A 19,531-nucleotide genomic window follows, 5' to 3' on the forward strand; every position below is an offset into this window, starting at 1 on the left:
CCGTGCCTCACCGTGCTCCCTTCGCAGGCACCGTGCGGGGCGCGGGCCTCTGAGCGCTGCCGAGAGGGATCGGGGGTCGGGGGGTCGCGGACGCCACAGGGCAGCGGCGCTTCCTTGAGCCGCAGCCCCCGCGCTCCGCCCGCCCGCCGGCGCTGCCCTCAGCGCGGGGCCCGGAGCCTGCGCAGTGCGGCGGGGAGCGGCCTCCCGGCCCGGCCCTGCCCTGCCGGCCCTGCCCGCCCTGCCCCGTGCCCGCCCGCCCGCGGGGTGACCGCGCTGGGGCCGCTGCCCCGCTCCCCGCGGGGCCCGTGGGCACCGGGGACCGCGCCGCGACAGCGCCCCGCCCGCGCCCGCATGGGCCTGGCCGAGCCATGGCCGCCCTGTACCAGAGCGCGGACCCGTCCGCCTCGGCCTCGCCCAACAAGCTGCTGGCGCTGAAGGACGTGCGGCAGGTGAAGGAGGAGACCACGCTGGACGAGAAGCTTTTCCTGCTGGCCTGTGACAAAGGTACCGGCCCGGCCCCCCCCGCGAGGCCTCGGCCGCTCGCCCCGAGGGCCCGAATCCCCCCTGCCCGCCGGCGCCGGGGGTCAGCCCCGCCATGGCCGCGCCTGTTGCCGGGGGCGGCGGGACCCCCGAGCGGGTCCGGCCCCGCCGCCTCCCGCTGTCCCAGAGCCAGCGGCCCCGGCTCCTTCTGCCGGGAAGTAACTCCTGAGAGAGTTCGGTTTGTGCCGGAGCAATTCGTAAGGTATTTATTTGCTGCGTTCGCTGTTAGAGGAGCCTGTGCGTGTGGAGCTGCTGTAAAATCGGGGCTTATCTTAACATCACCGCAATAAGCGCGATCGATATCCTGCGATTTGTACCCGTGGTTGTGGACGGGCAGAGATTTTCCTTTCTAAAATATACTTCTTTATGCCTGTATTTAATTACCCTTGAGTAGAAATATGGTCTTAAATAAAACTGATGTTAACACGTCTGAAATGCTGGACTCTGAAATTGGCTTTTACTGATGTGCTGCGCGGCCCTTCGTGCTTGGTTCACAGGCACGGCTGTGAGGTGTTGACATGTGTGCTGGCCCTGAGTTTAGGTTTGCTCGCACCCGTGGGAGTATTTCTGCGGTGACATCAGCCAGCGAGCTTAGGAACTGTGCTCTGCCCGTGAAGGCTGTCCCGAACATCGGATGAAGCCACAGCTTGCTCTCTTAAGTATGAGCAGGGACTGAGGGATCTAAAATGATGCATGGCAAAAAAATGTAGAAAACCTACTTGTCCATATAACAGCTGATTCAGTGCTCTTGAAGGCTCTTTATGTATTTTATTCCACGTAGAAGTATTCTATATATACTTCTGTAAGTATGCTACACTAAGGTCTGTCTTGATCATGGTCTTCTATGCTGCAAAATAATGGGTTACCCCAGAGACAGTTTTGAAAGCTACCCGTGCTTTTGTGTGTGTTAGAACTAAGGGCGTAGATGAAGTACGTGTCTATTGCTTTCCTGAAAAGATGTAAATCTTTAGTTTTTTACCTGATGAGAGAATACTTATTTACCTTGACTTCTTGCTTGTCTGTCAGTGTCTTGTCAGCTATGGAATGTTGTCTTGTTTCTGGGTAGCTGGTACTTAAAATGTTCACATGCTTTATGGTAATACAGAATGATATCCATGCATTACTTGTGCAGGTGACTATTACATGGTTAAGAAACTCCTGGAGGAAAACAGCTCTGGGGAAATGAACATAAATTGTGTGGATGTGCTTGGACGAAATGCTGTTACCATAACCATTGAAAATGAAAACTTGGACATACTGCAGCTCCTTTTGGATTACGGCTGCCAGGTATACAACACGTTACTGAAAATTTTCTGTGTAGTCATATATGTTGTCTGTTAATCTGTCAGAATTTGGAAGGGAATACAATCTGCCTTTATAGGCAGTTCAGTTCTTTTTCCATTTAATAATTGCAAAAGTGGGCTTTTTCCACAAAATTTTACTTTTTTGTAAGTATATATAAATGTATAAGTAACATTTTCAATCATATGAACAAGTCTGAATTTTATTTTAAATATTATTCCTGTTGCAGATAAAATGCACGCATTATCTTTAAGCAAAATAAACAGTATATAGTTAGTGCATCATATTAAAAGTGTAAAATGCAGATATCCCTTTGGCTATGGAGTATAATAACTTTTTAAATGGTAACACGGAAAAATGCACATTATATTAGCTGACAAATGTCCATTGCTGCAAGTGCTTTCTTATTAAAGTTGATCTGTGCTTGATGGCAGAATAGTTCCCTGCCAACAATGCTTCCTTAACTGTATGCAGCATCTCTGCTGCTGCTGGGAGAGTGGAAGCTATGATGGCTTAAGTATGTAAGACAGGAAGAAGTAGCATTTCTTACTACATTTTTTGATATTGGACATGAATAAAACAACAAGCTTTCCCCTCCCTGGATCAGTGGCAATAATAAAAGCTGTGTCTTTTATTTTTTAAAGTGAAAATTTGAATTTTTGGAAGTGAATTAAAGAGAATAATATCAACTGAGGGGAAAATGAAAAACTGCTTAGCTCAGCTTAGGAGAAGTTGCAGGAGTTACCAGCCAAGAAGAAAAAGCTGCTACGAATGCGGGGCTGAAGTATCCCATAGGCCCAAGCTGTGTCACACAGACACTTGCTTTTAATGTTTTTAGTACCACAGGAAACTGTCCCTTAGAACTTGATTTTTGCAAGTATTCAGCATCATCTTTGCTGGAAAGCAATTTCTGCAATTTGTTCTTTTGCTGTTTGTGCAATGAAACAAATTGTCAGTGAGGCTCTGTGAACTCCTGGAATGACAGCCCGCATTTGTATCCTGATCATTGGCCTGGTAATAATGCAGAACGTTGTTTTAGTACTTGAAATATAAATTTAAAATAGTATATTAAAAATGCAGTTTGCCTCGCATTTGACTCTTTCTGCTGTTTTAAGTTACTGCTGTTTTCACATATGATTTGTTTTCTTTCCTTAGTCATCGGATGCACTTTTGGTGGCTATTGACTCGGAAGTGGTGGGAGCTGTGGACATTCTACTTAATCACCGGCCCAAAAGATCCTCCAGACCAACCATTGTGGTTGAGTGTTGTTAGTCCTTGGTTTTTGGTTGGGGAGTGGGGGCTATCACATTCTGGGTAGCTGGGGTATTTAAAACAATGCTCTTAAGTTCTGCGTCTCTGAGGTGATAGAACCTGGACACTGAGGATCATTTTTGTAGCCTGATTTGTCTGAAAGATGGAATACATTGTTTTGCTTTATGGCCTAAGGAATACAGCACCTTTATACCTGCCAGTGCTAATAGGTGCCTAGTTTGGAAGAGAATGAAAACAGTGGTTATAAATGTTTTCCTGTAGCCTGTTTGCAAGGTGGTTAGCAGCCTTTACCTAGAAAGGGTTTATTCATGTATTGAAGCTTCATAGATTTTTCGAGCGAATCTATAAATGTCAGATCTTTACCTTGAAATTAATCACTTGAAACTTAACTTGGCAATGCTTAATTGTCAGAGAACTTTTAAAAGTACACAGCTAGAGGTGGAGGAAGGGAAGGAATAAGGTATTGTGTGACAGAGTATGACACATTCAAGGTATTTTTTCTGCACTTAGTAAATAAAATAATTTTTCTCATATTACAGCAAGAGAACAATTTTTAATATCACACGTATATTGGAGAAGGCAGGCATTGAATGTCAGATTTTCTGTGTAAATATATCAGAAACATTTCTGTGTCTATTTCTCAGTATTTATCTGAGAGGTGTTTGAATGTTTTTGCAAATTTTTCCTTCTTTTTGTGCTACGAAACACTGGAAAGAATTTTGAAGAGCAGATTCACTGTTAAACAGTCAAAAAGCCCCTTACATGTAAGCACTGTAGTAGAACTGTGGGTAATAAATTTAGACACTTGCCGTGTTTTATTCCAGAAATTAATGGAACGCATTCAGAACCCAGAGTACTCAACGACCATGGATGTGGCACCGGTCATTTTAGCTGCTCATCGGAACAACTATGAAATTCTCACCATGCTGCTAAAGCAAGATATATCCTTGCCCAAACCTCATGCTGTAGGCTGTGAATGCACACTGTGTACTGCCAAGAACAAAAAAGATAGTCTACGACATTCCAGGTGAGACTCAGCAGTCATAGTCCCTAATAAAAAAATTCTCAGTCCTCAGGTATTGCTTGGGTCAGATTCAGTATGTTTCCTTTTTCTTTTTAAATTTAAGTTTATCAGTGAATTCCTGTAATACATTGTAGCCCATATTGTGAGAGATGATAGTTCTTGGGGATGGGTTGTGCTTGAAAAGGCTGGTGGGAGGCAGTGGCTTTTTTTCCATTTTGGTTTTATACTCTTAGTCCCTGTGCATATTAAGCTACATGCTTTTCCTTGCTACCAGTTGTGTCTCAGACATTCTGGCTACCTTTACCTTGGGAGCATAGGGATTATGGAAATAAAATTTTTCTCAAATTACTTAATATTTGGGGGATTTTGAACCAGAATGAGGAGGTAGATAATTCTGCATCAGGGATTGATGTATGCAAACACTTTTTTTTTTCTTTTTTTTCTTCAGTATTTTTAAAAGTAGAAAGCTTTTTAATAAAGATTCAGGTGAGGAGAGGGATTTACCAGTCTGGTAAATATTTTGCCTGGTTAACTTGACAACATGTGTGAGGGTTGAATAAAATTTATATGTGAGAGTTGGAATGAAAAATCACAGAGCTCAAAGATCATAAGGGTACTGCAATTACAATATGCAGTTAATTACTGTGTAATTACTCAGTATGTATGCAAAATACTGAAAAATAAGAGAAGTGAAAACATAATTGTTACTGGTATTTGGCTACTCCAGGCCACATTCTGGTATCCATCCTATACCCCATGTTGTCAGCTTCAGTATGAGAAAAGGTGTCAGGGTATCCTAAGCAGACAAAAAATAGAAACATTTGAGATAGCGGCTCTTAGTTTAAACTAGAACAGATAGCATCCTTTTTTTCAGTGTTCTTGAGTCACTCAGTTTGCAAGAGGAGAACATCCCTTCAAACACATTCCCTGATGTTTTTTCTGTGTTGCACATTAAAGCTCCTTACTTCATAGAATCATAGAATCAACCAGGTTGGAAAAGACCCCTGAGATCATCAAGTCCAACCCTTGATCCAGCACTGCCGTGGTTACCAGACCATGGCACCAGGTGCCACATCCAGTCTCTGACTTAAAATGTCAGAATTTTACAAATGCTCTTACCTTGACTGATGACCTTCTGCTGCTGTGCTGATAACAGGGAAAGTAGTGAGGAAAAGAAGAGGGAACCAGTTTGGCCAATTTTTGGTACTTAAGGATTCTAAATATGTCATGGAACTGTGTCTTCTGTGACATACCACATTTAATGCTTGTAGTGTCTAATTTTAAGAAAGCAGATTGTTTTGTCTTTCAGCTGCTTATGCAGACCTTTGGAATAGGTTCTGATTTGAAACTGCTAATGAAGTGAAACACCTTCATTTTGCTTGCTGTCCTTTTGTCACAGGTTTCGTCTTGACATCTATCGGTGTTTGGCCAGTCCTGCTTTAATAATGTTGACAGAGGAGGATCCAATCCTACGAGCTTTTGAACTCAGTGCAGACTTGAAAGAATTAAGCCTTGTTGAGGTTGAATTCAGGTAGGAATTGAAAATACAAACTAATTTTAATACTTATGAAATTACATGTACAGAAATGTGTATGCATTAGAAAAGGTTTATTCTTAATTTTTTTTTAATTGAAGTGTTTAAACTGATAAATAGACATAATAACAAGTTATATAATATAATTTATGCCTCATTGGTAGTTGTTTTGACAGTTTAATGATTTTGAATTCTTTTAGGTGTAGACAGTTCAATCTGTATAGTTGCACTTACAGTTCAAATTTCAGCTCTACTCTGAAAAACAGAAATTATGCTAAAGGCTGACTTATGTGAAAATCACACACCTATTAATCATATCAGTATCTCACCAGTATTCTGCACTTTTTTTTCCTGTATCAGGATAGAAATATGCAATAAGTTGTTTATACTGATCTGACTCATGTTGAGAGTTGTTTAGAGCATTGTTTCTTAAGTTTGCCCCTTATAAGACTTTGAACAGTGCATGTGTGTATATATGTGAAATATGCATATATGTGGAGATTTCATGTTGAAAATACTCTATTTAATGAACAAATGGTCAGTATAATTTCATGTTTGAACTATGCAGATTTCTACCATTTTGTAACTTACCAGCACAAAAGCTTTCCAAGAATGTGAAAGCAAGTGTTTATATGAGGTAAAATTCTACTTTCCTAAACAACATGTGAATTTTCTGTATTTTATCTGCTTGTCTTTCTTAAAAAGAGCTCAATTGTTGCATTTTTATGGTACAGGTTGGCACTAAAACGGACTGTGTGCAAGGTGAGACAAGGAAGTCATGTGGTTTCTTTTCCTGTGTTTATTGTATTAATACTTAGTATTCAGTGAATAGACTTTAATTTTCAGATTACAGGAATAAAGCAAAACCCAAAACAACTTCCTGTCAAGTGGCAAGTCCGAATGATTACTTAGCAGTGCCATGTTTTGTGCCTACCACACTTTCTTATCTCCTGGAAATAATTCTGAGCTTTCATTCTGTATATGAAACTCATGAGATGAGAATTTGTACACTGTAAGTCTGTTTGTCAGTTTTTTTCTAATGGTCTTGCAAACTAAACTGAAGTGTAATGGTCATGTCACATGGTGAGAACTACTCAGAGTTGTCTTAGGAGTGCTTGGACCTTGACACATGACTTTTGGGGTGGTTTCTTTTAATTTGTCTCAACATAACATACAATCCCAACCAAAAATGGGTAGTTAATTATTTAACAGATAATATCAGAACAGCGTAATAGCACGTTCTGCTTCTGTGTCTTTCAGAAATGATTATGAGGAGCTCGCTCAACAGTGCAAAACCTTTGCTAAAGATCTGCTTGCACAAGCACGGAACTCCCGGGAGCTGGAAGTGATTCTGAATCACACATCCAGCGATGAACATGTAGACAAGCGAGGACTGTTGGAAGAGAGGATGAACCTAAGCCGCTTAAAACTTGCAATCAAGTATAATCAAAAAGAGGTTTGTCTTTGCAGTAATTTGATAGACTTTCCATATCATATTTTGCTAGTAATTAATTTAATTTGTTGTTGAGCCTCTAGACATAGAAATGGAAATAAATGTGCAGGAGTTATAGAAGAGATGGTAATACACAGAGTACCAGCATGTAAAACAGGGAAGTGATGCTGCAAGATACTGAGTGTTTCTTCAATTCTTACTGTGGAGAAGAATGTAGTATTTTCTGTTTTGGAGTATAAACTACTGCTTTTCTGTGAACAGCTCTGGTAGTGTAATTATTTGTTCAGATCCTCATTAAATCCTTGCCTAGGGAGGCATGGATCCTTAGATGCCAAACATGATTTATCATCCTCTCACTAGTCATTAACTGTTCAGCTTTGTCTCAGCCTTGCTGGAGCTGTTCAGTAATTAAGTTGGACCTGTGCTGGTATAACTGAATAGTGCCTCTGTTCCAGAATAGCAGTGCTTTTTATGCCATTAATATGCAATTTATTTCATGCAGTAGATTATTGTCATCTTTGTCCCTTGACAAATTATAACTCTAGTTTTCTGTGCTAGAAGGCAAATGGGTGTTTGTGGGATTCCTAGTACAAGGACCAAGGACAGAAAGTTTGCTTTCCATGCAAAATCCATTTTTAGTTAGCATTTGCAGAAGGAGATATAATTCTGTCTGTTCTACTTGTCTGGGTTTAAACTGTTTGTGAAACTGTTGAAACACATGGTGTTTAAAAGGCATAAGCCATAGTTATGGAATGCCCTAGAAGCAGCATTATTTATTTCTGGTGTGCATTCAACAAGCACACTAAAGTGTTTCAGATGTTCTTCTGGGTTTGAGGATAGCTTGTTTTTACCACAGTGCTTAGAAAATAACAACTTTTTTCTGTGGTATGAGGAAAGTATCTGCAGAATGTGCTTTATTCCTGGCAAGTTTACTGTAGAGACAGTTTTTATGATGCTTTATAGAATATTATGATAACAGCAAGGTTCTTTTTTGATTAAACGACAGACCATTCTCTGGTGAAATACATTGTTTTGTAACTCATGCAGATAAGCACCTGAAATTTAAAACTATATTTGCATAATATGCATAATTTTCAGGACAAACTTGCCTTTTTTTGAGAGATTGATATGTATAACTTACTCTGATATAAAATTAACCCTGCTGAATAGAGCCATAGTGATTTTAAGAACTCATGTATAAAATTGCTTGACCACTTTGTTCCTCATCTTACAATGTTTTGTGTTTTACATTGTACATAGTATTCAACAATAACAGTATCTTATTCTTCAGTTAAGATCACTATACTTTATAATAAGACAGAGTGGAGCTGTCTGAGGTGTGATGTTATTTATCTGCTAGATTTCTACATTATTAGAAATCAAAATTCTTAACCTAAAACCCATTGACAGTCTAGTGTGTATAATTTGTGTTTAGTTGCTGACTGTAAAAGGAAATTAGAATAATGGCTGTTTTTATGCATAGTGGTTCCATCATCATCATCATGGCTAGGCTTCCATATTGCTTTGGTATCTTAGGAGATAATTATTTCAAGTTGATATTCTTGCCTTTTCTTGTTAGTTGGTATCTACACATAGTTTGAAAATTAATAATGTCAATTAGTAATGTGTAGTAAGAAACCTGAGACTGGTTTCTTGTTTGTTTCTCCCCCCCAGTTTGTTGCCCAGTCAAACTGCCAGCAGTTCCTGAACACGGTGTGGTTCGGGCAGATGGCCGGCTATCGCCGCAAGCACACCTGCAAGAAGATCTTGACTGTTTTGATGGTTGGCATTTTCTGGCCACTTCTGTCCCTGTGTTACTTGTTAGCTCCTAAATCTCGAGTTGGTCGAATGATTCACACTCCTTTTATGAAGTTTATTATTCATGGAGCTTCATATTTCACATTTCTCTTATTACTTAATTTGTACTCCCTTGTCTACAATGAGAATAAGAAGAATACAATGGGACCAGCCCTTGAGAGAATAGACTATCTTCTGATAATCTGGCTAATTGGTAGGTGTGATTTGAGTGTATTGGATGGCAATTACTGATGTTGATGGCACAGTAATGACTTGTGTAACCTTCTTAGGAAACCAGCATGTTATTCATGTTGTATATGTTTATGTCTGCATGCATACCCCATCTTAGTCTAATTAATTGAAGGTGTGCATTTACCTCATGCTTGTTTTAAAACACAGAAACAAGTAGTATTTTCTCAAGGTATGGTTTTCCATTTCTGAATGTCATTGCCACTGATAATCATAACTACGGGAAAGACTGCATGTCAGTTCTGGTTGATGCAGCAGAGGGAGCACAGGTATCATTTTTGTTGAGTTCTCAGGAACTTTCAGTTGAAAATTCATAAAACCTTTTACCATATTTTTGGTTGGATGGCATGTGTTTGTTTTTACATTAAAATTTACCTTGATGTGATGATTAGATATGTATCATTTGTTTGACCAGACTCATAAGAAGCAATGACATGGTAAAAAAAACCAACAAATTTTTTATCTAAATAGTTCTGGGTGATTTATTTGATGTTTTAGGGTGGGGTTTTTTGTGTAATGGTGATTTCTTTCACTGTTGAGCTATATGAAGAATGTTGAGTAGTTCATGCAGATTTTGGAAATACTCAGTACCCCCCACAAACACAGGCAGGTCTTTAAGCTTGAAAACTTCAACTTTTGAATGCAAAACAGATTCCTCTTTTACTTTGAGATTAAATATCTGATTTTAGAAATTATTTTGTTCCATCAAATCTACTGTAGATGAAGTGTGTCCTTAGGTGGTCTTGACTATAAACATTTTATTTTCTTCGTGTAGTATTCTAATGTGGATTTCAAGTAAAATTGAAATATGACCTCTGAGCAACATAATCATTAAAATTGGGTTACTTTTCACATTACTGAATCTTAACAGATTTTTAAAATAGTAATTGCATTTATAGCTTAAATACTTTTTTTGTAATGGCATATTGTACTTATTATTTACAAATATTCAGTAAGTTGAAAAATAATATATTTAGAAAATGTGTTACAAAATCAGCTGGAATAAAAAGAACCAAGTAACAAGGATTCACCATATTCCATTTTCCATATGATATTCCATAGTTCCATTAAAATGCATTCTAAAACCAATGTCAAAATGGCCACAGCAGAATTTCTAACACATAAAGTTAGTAGTAAGTTTTGTGTTCTTCTAGGTTAACTTTCAAAATCAAGAATAAAGTAATTTTCTAATTTGTTGAGAGTAAATCATACAAGTGTCTTCCACAGGAAAATAAATAAAGCAACAGAACTCCAGTTCTTGTGTGTGTAAATAACGTCACCTGTAGCATCTTCTCCGTCTCCTTTTACTGATTCTGTAACAAATTCACTGTCAAATACATGGTGATTGTATTTAAAAAAATACCTGTTCAGTACAATGGCTTCACTTCCCTGGGTTTTCTATTTTTCCTGCAGGAATGGTGTGGTCAGATGTTAAGAGACTCTGGTATGAGGGTTTAGAAGATTTTTTAGAAGAATCCCGTAATCAGCTTAGTTTTGTCATGAATTCCCTGTATTTGGCAACTTTTGCCCTCAAGGTCGTTGCCCATAACAAGGTGAGCACTTGTCTTCATAGATCCATTTCTCTGAGCACATCTGACAGTAGTGCAGTGCTGCACAGTGCAGGAAGATGTGTTACACGTGGTGTCTTGGCAGCAGTAGGTTGTGGTGAAGGGCACAACATTAGTAACAGCCCTACTATGTGGGTACAGCTCAGGCTTTGGAGTTAAATGTTCTATGGGGTACATGCCATGTAGTTGTCAAGACCTCAGGTCTTGCTGCATCTTGGAGAGAAGTTGATGAGGCAGATAGGAGTTAGAAAACACATCACAACATGTCCGAGTACTTGGAGACCTCAAACAGAGGTACTATCTTCCTTGTAAGAACTGGCTGGTCTTCCAGGGGCTTGATTTTTGTTTAGGGAAGTGCATTTCACCTGATGTGGCATTTGAGCTTACCCGAGTCCATAGTACCACACAGAAAGCTAATAGTAATCTCTGTGTTTGGACTGCCTAATGCTATTTTGTTACAGAAAGTTTTATTTAGCTTTTGATTACATATACTCAAATGTCCTAAGTGGTTGTGGGGGGATTTTTAATTGGTTTTTGGCTTGGTGGGGTTGTTTTGGTTGGAGTTTTTTATGGTAGTAAGGATAAAAGCCCCGAGACCATAGAGGAGCCTTGCCTTTCTCTATGAAAAGCCATCTGGATTTGGTTGAAGATGTGAGTTTTGCAGACCATCATTGCCATTCTGTTGCATGTGTTGTTTGCCACACAGCATATGGCAAGCTGCCAGACCAATTGAATGTGACTATTTTAGCAAAATTCAAGCCAGTGCAGTAGCACCATTATTTTATCTTGCAAACTGTAAGTTGACAGCTGTCTGGCAGTTGGGAGGGAAATAAACTGGTTCAGTTCTTCCCAACTTGGTGTTTGGCTCATTTCCCTATCCTTGGATTGATTCAGAGACTGGTAATCACTTGGAAAGGAAGGCTCCATTTCTTGGAAAAAAACTAGAGGGAGAATGCCATGTTGGGCTGCCTTCCCAGCCCTTTGCTTGCAACCAGCATGTCTCTAGTAGCAGTTCCTTTGCTGAGATAAGAGCCCTTTGCTGCTAATTCGAGTTGTAACCTTTGGGAAGATGCAGGACTCCTATGTAACAGGCACATAATGGGTTTTTTGCCACTGTTATATGACAAAATTTATTTTTATGGTTTATAAATCATTTAGGAATCCAAATAAAAATGTTTGTCCTACATCTTGGGTCCATGTTATAGGCACTTAAGCTGTAAGAAGTAAAGGAAGAGTCTCTGTAGCAGGAGGATTTGTACACATGCAAATGAAATGTATAAAAACATGTTTATCCCTGTTTCTTGCCATCTTTATGCAGCAGATTTTTGGGCAAGTTATTTTAAAGCAGCTTTGAGTTCCTTAGTTTTTGAATGTCGATTTGGAGGCAGCAGAGGCTGGTAATATAAATGCTGACTGCTTTCAGCCAAGCCAAAAGTTGGGATCTGTGGATATTCCATGAATAAGTTGAACAGTAGTACCTAGTGGATAGTACTTGAAGGGTGTGTTTACATCAACAGTTTATTTGTGACTTCCATTCTCTGTAGCCATTCACAAAATCTGTTGAAGGAACCCCAAGTCATAAGTGTTTCTAAAGCTGGTTAAGGTCAGCTGTCACCATGTTGCAATCGCACCTGTGTGTGTTAGTTTTCTTTACAGCATCTTAATGTTGGTTTTGACTGAGGCCTGTTATACACATATGCACATGTTTATGAAGTACATGAGTCCCTGTTTCAACAAAGCATGCAGAACAGAGGAGGCAGAACAGAGGAATAAATGGTTTCAACAAGTGAGTGGCAGAGTTAGGTGTTGAATTTAAATTGTCTGATTTCTGTCTCCCTCTGGAATGCCTTTTAAACTGCCTTTTTCTAAAAAGAATGAAATTTCTAAAAGAGGTGAGACGTCTATGAATGATACACATTAATTTCTTTTATGCTCTTGCCTGTTTTGGAGGCAGAAGTAGGGAGTGGTGCCTGGCTGCATTTCTGTATTTGTAATGTCACTGATCTCTGTTTGCCCTTTTCATGTTTCAGTTCCATGACTATGCTGAAAGGAAGGACTGGGATGCATTCCATCCTACCCTAGTAGCAGAAGGACTTTTTGCTTTTGCTAATGTTCTTAGTTACCTGCGTCTCTTCTTTATGTACACAACCAGTTCTATTCTGGGACCACTCCAGGTGAGTATCATTTCTGCCTGAGAAAACATTAAACCTAATTTGCCATCAAGAGTCTTATTGAGAATAAATGAAAAAAAGTTAAGTAGGAAAGTGAAAAGTAGAAAGAAGTGATACTGCACTGAAGTTTGATTTTTTTTTTCAATCTTTCATGTAGAACATGATTGAGATGGGAAAAGGTAAGAAAAAGAGTGAAAGACCTTGTGTAGTTCACTTTCTTATGATATTTTTCCGTGATAACTGTACCTATACTGTCTTTTTGTTTTCATCTGTTGTAAGCTTAACATACTGCATAAGTGTCCACAGTTTGAAAAGTGTAAGGATCATTTTCTTCTTGAAAGTTGTATACAATAATTGGCTTAACTTCTTATCTCTAAAGAGGTGGGTGAATGAGGTGTGTAGCAAGGAAGAGCTATCAAAAGCCTTTCTGTTTTTGTCTGTGATCTCATTGAAGCTGCATGTTGAGTTGTGCACATTGCTTTTGTTTGAAAAATAGAAATCTCTCAAGAGTATTGAAATAATCATCTATTTATTGGTAGTTATAAGAAGGGAGAACAGGTTTCTTACAAATTCTTACTTGGAATTTGCTGGAGCCTTCCCGTGAGTAATGATGAGAGTAAAAATCCCCGTGTTTCAATGACATAATTTTCTGTTATACATTTTAGGTGGAAATGTACTTGCATACTTTGAAAAAAATACTAAAGTCTTGATGTTGCATTGAGCATTAGGCTTGTTGTACAAATTGATTGAACGCTGAAGTCTCTCCACATTTTAAAGAGATTCACTGTTTTATGTGTATATTTATTTATGTACTAGAACTTGCACAAGTTTTTATTAGGAGACTGTTATGAAATTCTCCGAGTAAATAAAAACAGTCAACAGTGCCCCATTCAGAGGCACACAGGAGCTTATGTTATTACTGTTGGCCAGTAGGGCTGGTGCAACAACTCCTACAGTATTTTCTGAAAGTAGGTCACAAAGTTCAAATGGTGGTAATCAAATATGGCATGGAAACCCAGCAGTGGGGGTGGGGGAAGGCAGCTACCACGGTCTCTTGGCTATTAGAGTTATTTTTAAGCATTCATTTACTTGACTCATTGGTTAGTAAAACCTATTATAATACAGATTTGTAAGTTGGCTGTGTGTGGTGGTTTTTTATTAACAGAAGGTAGAATAATATTCCCCTAGATTAGATAATTAGATTTCAGATGCTTAGAACTTGCAAATGCTTAGAGAGGGCAAGCATGAATATATGAAGAAAGCAACTGGCATTTGGGATGGGTATTACACTCTGTTCCAAACAAAATAGTTTTGGGTGGTTTGCACTTCTTATGTGTTCCTGTTTCATCTACTTTGTCTCTCTCCTGTCTGGGACTGTGTGTCAGTTAAAGGGTAGATGTTTTGTTGTTGGGATTTGGGTTGGGTTATTTTCCATTAAAGGCTTAGATGTGACCAAAAAATAGGATGGGGATGACAGTCATCCTGACTAATGTGCATGTAATTGGTGCACAGCTCTGCTACAGTTGCAGAGTCTCCCTGACTGTGACAAACTGTACAGACTCAGCGTGTGCTGTGCTGCAGGGGGGACTCGGGGAGTTCCCAGTAGCATGGGAGGGAGCAGGAGCAGGAGTTCATCTCCCAGTGAAGTTTTACTTGCAAAACCTGAGCTGTGTTACAGTTCTGGACTGTGATTTGGTACAGTTTTGATTCAAACAGGATTAGGCTTTCCACATGCTGATTTATATAGAAGATTACATTGACCCAATCCTTTTTTATATATTTGCATTCTTTATAATGATATATTGTTCTCAAGAAGTTCTTAGGAACAGTAATTAAACTATATAAACAGTTTATGTTGTGTCTGTGTAAAAATTTATCCTTATGTCAAAAGCAAAGTCTTTTCTGTGTTGGAAAAAGGCATAAGCATATATTGTAACTTTTTTTAAAGATGCTGTCGTACTAATGTTGCAAAGTTCTGTATAGGATATTTTGAATTGGAAACTAATGATCAGAATTTCCTGTCATACCTTCTATACTTTATCCTTCAGTTTTTATGTGCTTACACACACATGTTTATTTAAAATCTTACATAGAATGTACAGTAAATTAATACTGTATTCTGCAGATGGGCTTTGGTATACTACCTTTAAAAATTTTTTTATTAGTGATGAATTATGATTCCAAATGTTTTGATTAATTCAGTGTCCTTATAAATATTTTCTTAGCTTTCTATGGTGGCATTTATGTTCACATGCATTTCATTTACTGCTTTTGTCTGTTGACTTGTGAGTTCCTTACTACCATTGGTACTGCAGATAAATACTAAGGTCTAAATACCATTGCTTATGGTTATGTGTAGGATATAAACTTATCAGGTGATGTTAAAACTACTTACATTTTCTTTTTAGTATCTAGAATTTTAGTTTCAAAAATAGTACAAGGATATCTCCTGATTTTGAGATCTGTTTAGCATGTGAAAATTCAACTTAAATATTTAAAATGTAAATAGATTTTTTTTTTTGCTGATTAGAGGCTGAAGGAGAGAATACAAATAATAACTACATGTTTTACTAAAATGGGAAATAAATCTTTTTCACAGATTTCAATGGGGCAGATGCTGCAAGATTTTGGAAAATTTCTGGGCATGTTTCTTCTTGTCTTGTTCTCATTCACAATTGGATTGACACAACTTTATGATAAAGGATTTACTGTAAATGAAGAAAAGGACTGTGCGGGTATTTTCTGTGAACAACAGAGCAATGACACATTTCATTCGTGAGTCTGATATCTATAAAATAGCTGATTGTTTTAGCCCTTACTCTTTAGTAATTAAACAAAATCCGAATTTTTCAATGAACTTGATTTTTACATTAAAAACTTTTGGTGTTTGCTTTCCCTAACCAGATTTTTGTTTTTCTTGTTTTTGCAGGTTCATTGGCACATGTTTTGCTCTGTTCTGGTACATATTCTCCCTGGCACATGTAGCAATTTTTGTCACACGTTTTAGCTATGGTGAAGAATTACAGTCTTTTGTGGGGGCTGTTATTGTTGGTACCTACAACGTGGTGGTTGTGATAGTATTAACTAAACTCCTTGTGGCAATGCTTCATAAAAGTTTTCAGCTGATAGCAGTAAGTGGTTTCTGATTAATTTCCAGTAACTGCTCGCTGTATGTTTGGATTTGTACAAATTTCTTCCTGTGATGTGTAGACTTATCTACAGACCTTCATGGCTGAGCTCTGTCAGTGAGCTCACAAGGGTCATCTTTCCTTCAAATAAGAACTTTTTATTTATTTTGATCCAAATAAAATGGGTGCTTTGCACATTGAACGTGTGCAGGGCTTTGGCCTGCTGGGAATTGATGACTTTCTTGTTACAGTGGCTGTTCAAGATGCTGCTCTTGATATGTGTGGTGCTTTGGCATTTGATAAGGGGGTTATACCTTCATGGCTGAATTTTATACTTACATAGAGTATATAGTGAATTAAAGAGAGTGTACTTATTTTATGTCTTTAATATTATAATATTAAAACAAACTTATTAAAATACTATGTAACCTATATCTTAAAATGTTATATAACCAAAATTAAATTATGGTCAGTTGACAGGTATGAGAAAATAAAACTCACAAAATAGCCTGTTAATATTTTTGCTTCTTTTCTCTGTTAATGTTTGTGATGCTTTAGAATCACGAAGACAAGGAGTGGAAGTTTGCTCGTGCCAAACTCTGGCTCAGCTACTTTGATGACAAATGCACGCTCCCCCCACCTTTCAATGTCATCCCTTCTCCCAAGACTATCTGTTACCTCTTCAACAGTCTCAGTAAATGGATCTGCTCTCATACATCAAGTGGCAAAGTGAAACGTCAGAACAGCCTGAAGGTAAGGAACAACTGGGAAAGCTCCAGGCTCTGAAGCTGGAGAGGTCCTGCTTGCTAAAATGAAATGTCATAAGGTGAACGCTGCTAAGATTAACACCAACTGCAGAATAATGTGTATTGCATCTGAAATGTAAATAAGTGGCACCTATTTCTGCTTAAGTAAGGCTCTAATAATTTTCTGGTTTGGGAATTTCAACCCCCTTCCCTCCAACCCCCAGTTCCCCCAGAAATAGTCTGGAAAAAAATGCTTTGATTGAATGAAAACACATAGAAACCTCAGGGAAGTATGTGCTAATCTCAAAAATGGTGAGGTTAGAGTATTCTTTGGGGAAGGTAATTGGTTTTAAACACATTACAGAAGTGTCAAAATAAATAACCGAAAACGATCACTGAAGCCTTTCGTTGTTGGGGGGAGGAATTTTTATTTTTTTTTTCTTAAATAAACGTTTTTTTGTACCCTGTAATTTTGCATACTAATTTTGCATCTTCTTGCTGACAAAAATAGCATTAAATAAACAAACTAAAACACTTCATGGAATTTGCACTGAGAGACATTCAGGACTATGGAACCTCTTAATTGCTCATAGGACAATTACCAAGACAGGTAGATAAAAAAATTTCAGTTTTGATGGTACAGCAGATTATAATTTAAATTTTGCAGGCAATTTAGATGCATTGTATGTTTGTGCACATCGGCATGTATTTATAAAATAGCTTTGTTATTCATATTTATTCTCTGTGTAGTTGTATATAGGCTTTAGGGCTCAAAGTTCACTTTTCCACGGTAAATGTGTGATGTTTGTTTAAAGGAATGGAGAAATCTGAAGCAAAAGAGAGATGAGAATTACCAAAAGGTGATGTGTTGCTTAGTCCACCGTTACTTGACTTCCATGAGACAGAAGATGCAAAGTACGGATCAGGCAACTGTGGAAAACCTCAACGAGCTGCGGCAAGACCTGTCGAAATTCCGCAATGAAATGAGAGACCTGCTTGGCTTCCGAACTTCTAAATACGCCATGTTTTATCCAAGAAACTAAAGCCTAGCTTGTAAACAAGAAGTGTGTACTTTCAGATACCTGTAGGTAAAAGTGTTGCCCTAATTCTGTTGCCAGATCATATCAACAAGATATTGCACAAAAATACATTTCAAAATGCATTTGCATGAGTCGCAGCTGCAGCAGAGTGGTTGAAATAAATGCAAAATCAGATATAGTAATTTTCTTAGGCTTTCAGTGTGTATATAAAATTTGTATATAGGAGTTTTTTAAATGTTCCTCAGAGCGTGGCTGTCAGGTGTCAGAGCTTCATAACTAGCACAACGTCTTTCTTTCTTCTATTTTTGCTGTTTGTTCTTTTTTGATACTTGTTTTTCAAGTTGTGGGGGAAGATAGGCTTTTTAAACAAAAATCCAGCCTACGTTTATTTTTAATAGAAAAGTCAGATATAGAATAATAGAAAATTTCCAGCACAGTTGGAAATTATGTTTGACTGTAGGTTACAGTGCATGGGGAGACTGTATGGCTCTGAAAGAGGCAGTTCTAGTTTTGTATGTTAACGTTGACTGTAACATTTATAGAATACAGCACATCAAATCATCAAGACTCTTCCCTTTCATGGGAACACTGACATTTTGAACACAAAATAGACCAACTATTTCTTGAATGTTGATGGTTATATATAAGACAATCAGTCCCTGCTTGGATTTTTCAGCAGTGCCTCAATAGTACATTTTAATAAATGTGCTAAGATTGGGAACAGAATTTTAAAACTAACCTGTGCACATTTAATGTTTGATGTCTTGGGGTTTTAAAATCTGGATAATAAATTATTTGAATTATTGGAACCTGTGATTTAATGAAAGTGAGCTGGAGCACATGAGTGCTGTTGTTTGCAGTGCTGAACAATTCCTGTGAAACATTCTGTGGTTGTTTCTGTGAGATCATTGAGTCTGGTCATTGGAGAGATGTACTTCAGAATGGTCTACTTAACACAGGTTTTACATATCCTACTTTTAAACTTTTTTTTCTTTTTTCCTGTTTTTTACCACAGTTGTTGCCAAGCTAGAATTTAGTTTGTGTCAGGAATACTATGTTTTGTGAAAACATGTGATCTGACTTTGCTTACAATGGACAGTAAGGGCTTTGTGGATTTTCTGTGCTAGAGGGTCCTTTATATGCTTATATATATATATATATTATTCAAGCTGAAAAATTGTAATTGAGAAATGTGAGATTCCTGTATTTTTAATTACAAAACAAGTATATTTATGACAGCTAAAGGGTTGACTGACGATTTTGTTGTTATGATGGTGCTGTTCTAAAATGGCTGTATGGCCAGAAGGCGCAGGCAGCCAGAGTGGTCTTTGACTACAGTAGATTTGGGGAGATTGATGGAGTGGAGGCTCACATGAATGTTTACTTTTTTGAAGGAATTCTTATAAAACTCTTTCTTGTAAAAGTAATATATTTTCTGTACTATGACATTATGTATTTCTGAACTAGGTTTTAATACTCTGCTTCCAGAAATGTTACAGTCTAGAGGGGTTCTGATACTTGATTTCATGTGAATAGGAAGTTAACCTCTTGGTTCAAAGCAAGGAGGATCACTGAGTTTTGTATTTGGACTCAGATCTCATGTCTGGATAATGCACCAACATAAAATCTATGTGCTGTCTGTGTTACATAGATCCAAAAAAGGAAGCAGACAAATAAAAGCTCTTTGAAAAATGTGGTTGTATTAAT

General features: G+C 38.1%; 1 protein-coding gene across 3 annotated transcripts; it reads left to right on the top strand.

The window, feature by feature from the left end:
• Nucleotides 1–155: 155 nt before the first annotated feature.
• TRPC1 (transient receptor potential cation channel subfamily C member 1) lies at nucleotides 156–19,519 on the top strand. Of its 3 annotated transcripts, none has more exons than XM_017822385.1 (13): nucleotides 156–504; nucleotides 1,673–1,827; nucleotides 2,998–3,099; nucleotides 3,939–4,141; nucleotides 5,538–5,669; nucleotides 6,933–7,128; nucleotides 8,800–9,136; nucleotides 10,585–10,724; nucleotides 12,770–12,913; nucleotides 15,510–15,685; nucleotides 15,840–16,041; nucleotides 16,597–16,791; nucleotides 17,600–19,519. In XM_017822385.1, the coding sequence occupies exons 1-13, from the start codon at nucleotides 369–371 to the stop codon at nucleotides 17,825–17,827; spliced, it is 2,346 nt and encodes a 781-aa protein (XP_017677874.1). In that variant the 5' UTR covers nucleotides 156–368; the 3' UTR covers nucleotides 17,828–19,519. The 3 variants fall into 3 exon arrangements, with proteins under 3 accessions (XP_017677874.1, XP_017677875.1, XP_017677876.1); XM_017822386.1 differs by lacking the exon at nucleotides 156–504 and adding an exon at nucleotides 721–742; XM_017822387.1 differs by lacking the exon at nucleotides 156–504 and having other exon boundaries at nucleotides 1,675–1,827; nucleotides 2,998–3,109.
• The last annotated feature ends 12 nt before the right edge of the window (nucleotides 19,520–19,531 follow it).

Source organism: Lepidothrix coronata, unplaced genomic scaffold, assembly GCF_001604755.1.
Source record: "Lepidothrix coronata isolate B3197 unplaced genomic scaffold, Lepidothrix_coronata-1.0 Scaffold97, whole genome shotgun sequence".
NCBI classification, from domain to species: Eukaryota; Metazoa; Chordata; class Aves; order Passeriformes; family Pipridae; genus Lepidothrix; species Lepidothrix coronata.

What these genes read in the sequence shown, in the direction of transcription:
- TRPC1 (XM_017822385.1), top strand. Translation starts at nt 369, where the DNA reads ATGGCCGCCCTGTACCAGAGCGCGGACCCGTCCGCCTCGGCCTCGCCC. An exon ending in GATAGTCTACGACATTCCAG is followed by an intron (nt 4,142 to 5,537) that starts GTGAGACTCAGC and finishes CTTTTGTCACAG; the next exon opens with GTTTCGTCTTGACATCTATC. An exon ending in TCAAGTATAATCAAAAAGAG is followed by an intron (nt 7,129 to 8,799) that starts GTTTGTCTTTGC and finishes TCTCCCCCCCAG; the next exon opens with TTTGTTGCCCAGTCAAACTG.